The 8707-nt window shown below is 70.5% G+C and overlaps 1 protein-coding gene across 3 annotated transcripts; it reads left to right on the forward strand.

Moving 5' to 3' along the window:
• The first annotated feature begins 627 nt into the window (after nucleotides 1-627).
• On the forward strand, nucleotides 628-8215 carry PLD4 (phospholipase D family member 4). 3 transcript variants are annotated; one of them, XM_072840155.1, is made up of 11 exons: nucleotides 628-981; nucleotides 3008-3109; nucleotides 3393-3592; nucleotides 4062-4245; nucleotides 4417-4537; nucleotides 5065-5192; nucleotides 5767-5967; nucleotides 6605-6744; nucleotides 6856-7021; nucleotides 7102-7198; nucleotides 7716-8215. In XM_072840155.1, exons 1-11 carry the CDS (start codon nucleotides 640-642, stop codon nucleotides 7916-7918), a joined length of 1884 nt encoding a protein of 627 aa, XP_072696256.1. In that variant the 5' UTR covers nucleotides 628-639; the 3' UTR covers nucleotides 7919-8215. The 3 variants fall into 3 exon arrangements, with proteins under 3 accessions (XP_072696256.1, XP_072696257.1, XP_072696258.1); XM_072840156.1 differs by lacking the exon at nucleotides 3008-3109; XM_072840157.1 differs by lacking the exon at nucleotides 3008-3109 and having other exon boundaries at nucleotides 3399-3592.
• Nucleotides 8216-8707: the final 492 nt, after the last annotated feature.

Raw genomic sequence — 8707 nt, forward strand, 5'->3', positions numbered from 1 at the left:
GTCGGTAAGGGTCCGGGCGCCGGCAAGGCAGCGAGCGCGTTGTACTAACAAGCAGACTTAGCGTCACTAGTGGGGGAGCTGAGATCCAGCGGAACCCGTGGCTGTCGGGGCAGCCCCTCCCCGACCGCACCCCTGCCAGGACGAGCGCCCCCCCCTCACTCGCAGGGCCCAGGTAGCAGGAAGAGGAGCCGAGACTCCGCGGGGAGGGAGGAGGTCAGGCGGGGAGGGTGGAGCCCCTGCCATGGGATTCGTGCCCTTAGGAAGGAGCCTGCAGCCCTTCGCCTCGGGAGGACGGGAACCAGACCATGACTGGCCATATCAAGGCACCACTGACTGTCAGGGCTGGTACTGGTGTTGCGACCCTGTAGGGAAGGTATTTGTTAAGTCCTGATGCCCGAGCGGGAGTGCCCCGTGGGACTTCCGGAATGTCTCCTCCGGGACGTCCCTTATGCTCCTAGGAACACGGAGGTGACGGCTGAACTCCAGCAGCCACTGTGGGCCCTCGAGGCTACAGGCCAACCCTAGGGATTGGGAGCGGGGATTCCCTAGGAGCGGCCTGGAGGACCTGGCACCCCATGGCCGTGGAGCCCACACAGCTCTAGGCCACCAGCCCCTAAACCTGGTTAGTGTGAGAGAGAAATGAACAATCTCGCTCCAGCCGGGCCTCCTTGGCTCTGTGTGGGGGGCACCGGGCCTAACCCACACCCGGGCCTGCGCTGGAGAACGCCTCTGCCTGGGCCATGGGGCCGGGGGAGAGAATCTGGAGGTGAACGTGCCCAGGCCTACGCTCCCGCTGGCCCACCAGGCTCCAGATGTGTGTCGGGGGAGCAGAAGGAGGTGCTCGGGGCCAAGAGGAAGTGGCAGAAGGGGAAGCAGCAGGCTGCAGAGAGGAGGCAGGTGGGCTCGGGCGGAGGCAGCCTGCCCGACCGGAGCTGCAGTCTGCGCTGCAGCGAGATGGACGCCAAGGCACGACCCCCCGAGGTGAGTCCAGGGGGCCCAGCGCAGGGGCAGAGCCAGCCCGAAGGCCGGGGAAGCCGGCTGCCAGCACCCCGGGCCCAGGGGATCGCAGAGCCTCTGCGGGGCCTGCCGACCACCGTCCCTCCTCTAGTCTGCGCAGCAGGGACCACCGGGCCGGGAGCCTCCCCTCGAGCTGACAGCCGCACCCCACGCTCTGCAGGCAGGAAGCGCCACACCTGCCATGACCTCTGATGGCCGGGGGCCCCACGGCTGCCCCACCGGGTCCCCCAGCCCGCCACAGCTCTGAGACACGATCCCTAGTGGGCCACCTTCTCCCCACCGCGGGCCCCCCAGCCCAGGGACATGGGCTCCCCAGCACTGCAGTGAGTGAGCGGGTCTGCAGCCAGGGCGGCCGGCCTCCCGGGCCCCCGTGCTGTTCCCAGAGGCCGAGAGAGGAGAGGATGTGCCCGGGCCTCGGTGGTCGGGGAGGTGCTAGGACAGCTCCAAGTCCCAGTGGGGCCGCAGGGCTCTCACCTGCCCTCTGCAGGGGACGTCTGGGTCTGGGGGACGGGCGCCTTTCCCCTGTGGTGCAGCAGGTGAGCGGCCAGTCCCAGGAGGCCCTGGTGCCCCCGCTTCACACCCACTGTCTCTCTTGAGGGTCAGGGAGGGCCTGATGAACCCGCGGAGGGGGTGGTGAGGCGGGGCGGCCCCCCGAGCCTGGCTCTGCCGGTGCAGGAGCACCTTGAGGCCCTGAGGCCTTGCTCTGGTCCCTGTTCTGGCTTCTGAGGCCCCCACCATCCTATAATGTTCTGGCTGAGGGCAGACACAGCCCCTCCAGCCTCCGTCTCCCACCCCGAGGAAGGCCAGGGTGTCCCACGGGAGGGAGGACAGTCCTAGAGCAAAGCCCAGGGGCCTGGACACTAACCACGGATCCCACGGGGCCGGTGCTGACAGCCTGGCTGCACGTGCCTGGCCTAGCTGCCCACGAGGCCTGCAGCGTGGCCCCGGGCCCCGAGGTCCCCTCCCCACCACGGCCCAGGCCTGTGGACATCTGGACGGTGCGTGGCTAGCCAGGTGACCCAGTCACTGCATAGGGGGGCGTGCTGAACTCGGGGGCGCCCGGCTCGTGGTGGCATCGGAGGTCACGGTGGGGAGGGTCCAGCAGCGGCCCAGCCCAGCTGGCTCCCCGGTCTTTCTGGGAGTAGCTGCCCTGGGGGGACGTGCCCCGGCGGGTGACAGAGTCCTGCTGTGCGGGGGGAGCCCCCACACGGTGCCACGGGGTCCTCACTCAGTTCCCCCGACCCCCCGGGACAGCAGCGAAGGGCCCCAAGTCAGCCGCCCCACGCCCTCCTCCCAGCCATGGGAAGGGTGGGGTGCTACCCGGGTCCCAGGAGGGCCTGCAGAGAGTGGGGCCGGGGCCCGGCCCTGGGAAGGGAAGCGGCGACTTACAGGCCCATCCGCTGAAAGCAGAAATGGCTCCGGGCCTCGCCACACGCGTGGCTGAAAGAAGGAAGCGAGATTCAGACACGCAGACGCCCCCGGGGACGGAGACGGAGAGGGGGGAGCAGCCCGAGGGCCAGGTGGGGTCGCAGGCACAGATGGGGACACACGTACACACGCGTGTGCGCACACGTGCACCCATGCACACACATGTACATGCACATGTACATATGCACACACCTGCATGCACACATGTACACGTGCACGCGCAAGGCACAGGTGGGGTCATACATACACACATGCACGCACATGCACACATGCACACACAGGGCACAGGTGGGGTCATATGTACACACGTGTGCGCACATGCACACACATGCACACATATGCACACACAATGTACACATGCACACGCCTGCACACACGCACACATGCACACACGCACACACACCCGTATACCAGCCTCAGGCTGCAGGCAGAGGGCCCCACCCGCAGCAGAGGGAAGCCTGGCACTGGCCTCACAGCCCAGGCACCACCTCGGGCAGCAGGCTCTGCGGGGTCCCGGCCCAGGCGGGGCTGGGCTGCGGGTAACGCCCGGTCGCCCCGTCAGGTGCTGAGGCCTCCACAGAGAGCGCCGGGGCCCCTGCCTGGCCGCTCCACACGCCCCACAGCCCGCAGGACAGAGAGGCCAGCGCGGGGGACCCGGGGGCAGGTGAGCAGAGCGGCCACGACGACAGCAGCCAGACCGGTGGGCTGCCCTCGCCTGTTCACGTCCCTGCTCAGGGGGAGCCGAGGGACGGCCCCAGGCCACCCGAGCCCCCCGACATGGGCAGCTTGGGCCCTGCTCCGTCCACCCTGCCCTCGCCCCGCTGCGGGCCTGGTCCCCTCGGGGAGCCGGGGACAGTCTCTGTCAGCACTGGAGGGGCTGCGTCAGCCCACCCCGAAGTAGGGCGCACCCGCGGCGTCCAGGGGCCCCGTGGTGACGCCTTCTCCAGTTGCAGGTGCTGGGAATGCTGGCCTCGCTGTGGCTCGGCGCCATGGCTCTTGCCTACGTCCTGTGGCAGGTGCACCTTCCTCCCACCTGCGGCCAGGTGTGCCCCGAGGAAGGGCCCAGCAGGTCCAGGGGCCACGGGGCCAGCCGGGCCTGGGAGCCCCCGAGAGGGGAGGCCCCAAAGCTGCCGCAGGACTCTTGCCGGTGAGTGAGCCTGCGATGCAAGGATGGGGGGGCGGGGGCGGCTCTCAGCGCTGCGCCTCTGGATGCCTCCCGCTGTCCCTCCGCGGGAGGACACGGGCCTCTGGAAGATGCAGCTGCTGGTCCAGCCCTTCCTCGGGCTCAGCTTGGGCCGCCTCCAAGGGCCTGCCCCCCAGTAAATCTCCGCTCGGAGCCACAGCTCCCCAGGCTCCCAGGCTCTCCAAGGCGGTGCCTGGGATTGGCCCTCACCCGCCCTGCTCCCTCCTGGCTGTTGCCGCCCCCGGCCGGCTTGCTGGGCTCAGGCCTGCCCTGTCCAGTCTATTTGCCCCCCCCCCCACGCACCCTCGGCCTGGGCTCGGGCCCCATGTTGGCAGTGAGCCCCCCCGGTTTGGCCAGCGGGGACGGAACGGGTGATGCGAGGCAGGTTGGTGGCACCTGGGCTCCGCTCAGGCCCCATGTGCCCCTTCTGCAGGCTTGTCCTCGTGGAAAGCATCCCCCAGGACCTGCCCTCTGCAGCCGGCAGCCCGTCTGCCCAGCCCCTGGCCCAGGCCTGGCTGCAGCTGCTGGACGCCGCCCAGGAGAGCATCCACGTGGCCTCCTTCTACTGGTCCCTCACGGGGGCTGACATCGGGGTCAACGACTCGTCGTCCCAGCTGGTATGCCCGGGCCTCCCCACCCCGCTCGGAGGCTGCAGGCCGTCCCGCCCGGCCGGGTGCCAGGGCACAGCTCCCTGCCTCTGCGTGGGGGGGGCAGGGTGGCCTCCTGGGAGAGGTCTGGGCTCTTCCTAGCGGGCAGGGAGTCCGCTCACGGCTGGCCCCGCCTCACAGGGGGAGGCCCTTCTGCAGAAGCTGGAGCAGCTGCTGGACAAGAACATCTCCCTGGTGGTGGCTACCAGCAGCCGGTCGCTGGCCAAGAAGTCCACGGACCTGCAGGTCCTGGCGGCCCGAGGTAGGTGCCCGGCCGTCCTGGGCGCCTCTGCCCCGGGGGTAAGCATGTGCCTCCGGACAGGGACAGGGATGAGCAGAGCAGGGCGGCCTGGGGGAGGTGGGGAAAGGCTCCCCGCGCTTCCCTAGTTCCCCGGGACAGAGGGGACCCAGGGCGGCATGCTTGGGTCAGCTTCCCCCGGGGCCGGGGCTGGTTCCAGGGAGCCCGAGGGCCGTATTCCACGGGGCAGAGCCTGGCGTGGCCTTGGGGCGCCCCTGAGCCCCGCTGCTTAGACCTGCGGGTGGGCTCAGGCTGGAAGCTCAGCCGGGGAGCAGCCCTTGGTGACCCGGGCTCCGGAGCCGGGCTGCCCGGGGGGATCTGGGGCCAGTTGGGGCGTCAGGGCCTGCGTTTCCCCGCCCGTCAAGTGGGGACGATGATGGCATGAGCCCAGCAGCACTGCCGTGAGGGTCGTCGGCGCGAGAGTCGGGCTCGGCCCGTGAAGGCGACCCTGACACGAGCCGGTGGACCACGGGGTCCTGAACTCTCGCCAGGTGCGCAGGTGCGCTACGTGCCCATGGAGAAGCTCACCGGCGGTGTTCTGCACTCCAAATTCTGGGTCGTGGACGGGCGGCACATCTACCTGGGCAGTGCCAACATGGACTGGCGGTCCCTGACGCAGGTGAGTGCCGAGCCCCGGGAAGGGAGGCGCACCTGGCCCCGTCCCCGCCCGCGCCCCCGGGGGCTGGGCCTGGCGTCCCGTGCACCTCTGGGGCCTTCACCCCGGTGGCACTGGTTACGGAGTCACGCTCGGCTGTCGCGCCCGCCCCGTGGAACGTCACGTCAACCCCGTAGACGGACGTCCCAGTGTCTTTATCCGGGGAAACCTGCCGACCGCACAGCACCATCCCTTTAGGAGAAGCAACGCGATAAAAACCAGCTCAAGGACGGTGGCGGGAAAGGCAGCCGCGTCTGTCGCCAGACAGGGACGCAAAGAAGGAAATTTCTGGCTTTCTGGGGCTTTTATGCATTTTCTATCTTTTCACAAACACGTGTCTCTGTGCTCATTGGAAGGCAATGTTGAAGGCCGGCGGGGCACCCCGGGCCCCCACCTCCCAGCTCCGCCGAGCACCCTGTCTGCTGGGACTCCTGCGGGAGACGAGGTCCCGGGCCGGCGCGGTGGGGGGGGGGGGCGGGGGGCTACGCTCTGCCTGGGGGGCGGGGGGGGTCACACAGCCGCTGCCCCGTCCCTGCAGGTGAAGGAGCTCGGCGTCATCATCTACAACTGCAGCCACCTGGCCCTCGACCTGGAGAAGACCTTCCAGACCTACTGGGTGCTGGGGGCGCCGAAGGCTGTCCTCCCCAAAGCCTGGCCTCACAACTTCTGGTCCCACATCAACCGCTTCCAGCCCCTCCGGGGCCGCTTCGACGGGGTGCCCACCACGGCCTACCTCTCCGTAAGAGGGGCTGAGGGGCCGTCATGCCCCTGCTCTCCCGGCTGCCCGGGCCCTCGGGGAACCCGTCCTGCCGTCGTGCCCGCCGGGGCCTCCGGGCAGCGGCTGGGGAGCCAGTGCCCAGGACGGGGCCGTGGTCCCCTGGAGAGCGGCAGGCTGACGTGGGCAGGCCCAGCTCCAGGGGAGGACGCGGCCATGGCCATCGGGGGGACGGGGCTGGCAGGGCATCCTGCGGCCCGGGGCGGGGAGTCTCCTAGCGCGCTGCCCGGTGGGGCCGAGGTGGCTTCAGCTGGGGGCCAGGAAGTCGGGGAGGGCCGGCTCATCGAGTGGCTCTGTCCCTCCGCGGGGAAGGAAGGGCCAAGCGTCTCCGCGGCTGCCCCGCTGGCTGGTCTGGGCCCGGCACGGAGGGGGGTGCTCCTCCACCAGGCCCCGCTGAGCCCCCTTGTTCCGGGAAGTCCGACCAACCAGGAGTGGGGGTGGGGAGCGGGGGGGGGTCCAGTTTAGGCCCCCTCCTCCCTGCCCTCCTCTCCAGGTGGCGTCTCTTGCCTTCCCCCGGCTCCCAAACGCTGGAGGGTGGGCGCCCAGTAGGGCCGCAGTCGGGGGGCGCTCGGTGCCCTCAGTGACCGCTGCCCGTGCACAGGCGTCGCCGCCGGTGCTGTGCCCTCACGGCCGCACCAGGGACCTGGAAGCGCTGCTGGCAGTGATGGGGGGCGCCCAGGACTTCATCTACGCCTCGGTCATGGAGTACTTCCCCACCACGCGCTTCGTCCACCCCGCCAGGTGCGTGTGGGGCGGCCCGCCCTGCTGCTGGGGCCCGGGGCGTCCCCTGTCCCGCCGAGACCCCGCCCCCCACGGCTGCAGCCCCGGGGACCCTGAGCCTCCGTCCCGCAGGTACTGGCCGGTGCTGGACACGGCGCTGCGGGCGGCGGCCTTCAACAGGGGTGTGCGCGTGCGCCTGCTGGTCAGCTGCTGGCCCCACACGGACCCCAGCATGTTCCCCAGCCTGCGGTCCCTGCAGGCCTTCAGCAACCCCGCGGCCGGCGTCTCGGTGGATGTGGTGAGGACCCGCTCCCAGGGCCGGCTGGGGGAGGGCGCGCCCCGCTTTCCCACACGCTCCCCCCTCTCTGTTCCCCCAAGAAAGTCTTCATCGTGCCCGTGAGGAATCACACCAACATCCCGTTCAGCAGAGTGAACCACAGCAAGTTCGTGGTCACAGAGAAGGCGGCCTACGTAGGTGAGCAGCCGCGGGCGGCGGGCTCAGGCCCGCGGCCCCGGACCCTGGAGTCTGGGAGGGGGCCCAGCAAGTGCGCACAACCCGAGGCCTCACAAACCCGCAGGACGGGGACGTGAGCCCCGAGTGGAGGCCAGGCCGGGGTGCGGAAGGGGACGCTGCCCTCACAGGCCGCAGGGACCCCTCACGGCCCAGGGCAGCCGAGGGGGATTGGGATCTCCAGCGGGGCTCTAGGGACCAGGCCAGCAGCGCAGCCCCCACCCGGGCCCACGGGGAGGGCGGCAAGGCCTGAGCACTGGGTTTTCAGGCCCTCCGTCCCAGGATGGTGCGGATGGAGCCCCACGCGTGGCGAGCTCAGCGCCCCCCTGCGACCAAGGGGCTGCCCCGGCCGCAGCGTCCAAGCGCCGAGTGGCCGCTGTGCCCCCTCTGTCCCCAGAGCACGACGGGGCCGCACGGCTGCCCTGCAGAGGGGCCGCGTGAGCCCAGTCATCCAGGGACTCTCTCCCATCTCCGCCCCCAGGCACCTCCAACTGGTCGGAAGATTACTTCAGCAGCACCTCGGGGGTGAGCCTGGTGGTCAGCCAGAGGCCGCCCGGTGCCCGGCCAGGGGTGCGCACCGTGCAGGAGCAGCTGCGCCGCCTGTTTGAACGGGACTGGGATTCCCAGTACGCCGTGGGCCTGGACGGGCAAGCCCAGGGCCAGGACTGTGCTTGGCAGGGCTGAGGTCCAGCTCCACGCGGCGCCCCGGCCGCACGGCTCCCGGTGGACGCTGCTTCCCCCCGCACCTCCGCACTCGTCCTCGTCGGGGCTCCGAGCGGCCCATCCTCCCAGCCCTGCTCGGGGCCAGGACTTCCCGACCCCTGGCAGGTGGAGACTGCTTCCTCGCCCTCAGCTCTCCGCACCAGCCTCTCTTAAACCCCACCTCCTCGGAGAGCCCTCCGGGACGCTCCTCCCTGACCCACAGAGCCACCGTCCCCACCCACAAAGGGGGGCCTCAGAATACAGACGCACCTCCCTGCCTCTCTGTGTGAGTCCCGCGTGGGCTGCAGGCCCCCAGCCCCAGCTTGGAGCTCAGCACCCCGACCGTGTGCGGGGCCCGTGTCCGCACGGCTGCCGGGCGCGGCTGCTCTGCCTGTCTGACAGTGCCCAGTGGCCACCCGCAGGAACCGGGGCAGGGGCAGGGGCAGGGGCAGGGACCCAGCCCGGTGGGGACGCGTCCTGGAGAGGGGAGGGTGTGCAGGGCTGCTGCACGGCCCCTGGGACCTCGTGGTGGGCCTGGTGGGTAGTGGGCAGCACTGTGGGCACGGGATACCGCGCCCAGAGGGGAGGCAGCGCAGGGGTCCTGATGGGGGCCCACCTCGGGGAGCCTCCTCCTCCTCCTCCTGCGGCAGCGCCGGGGAACAAACCCAGATGGGGCAGCGGAGTGAGGCTCCCGGGTGTCCCACCGCCGCCCAGCTACCCAGCGTCCCTCTCCGCGGCTGGGGCGCTCTCCCGGCAGACCCCAGCGCGGCC

Source organism: Canis lupus, chromosome 9, assembly GCF_048164855.1.
Source record: "Canis lupus baileyi chromosome 9, mCanLup2.hap1, whole genome shotgun sequence".
NCBI classification, from domain to species: Eukaryota; Metazoa; Chordata; class Mammalia; order Carnivora; family Canidae; genus Canis; species Canis lupus.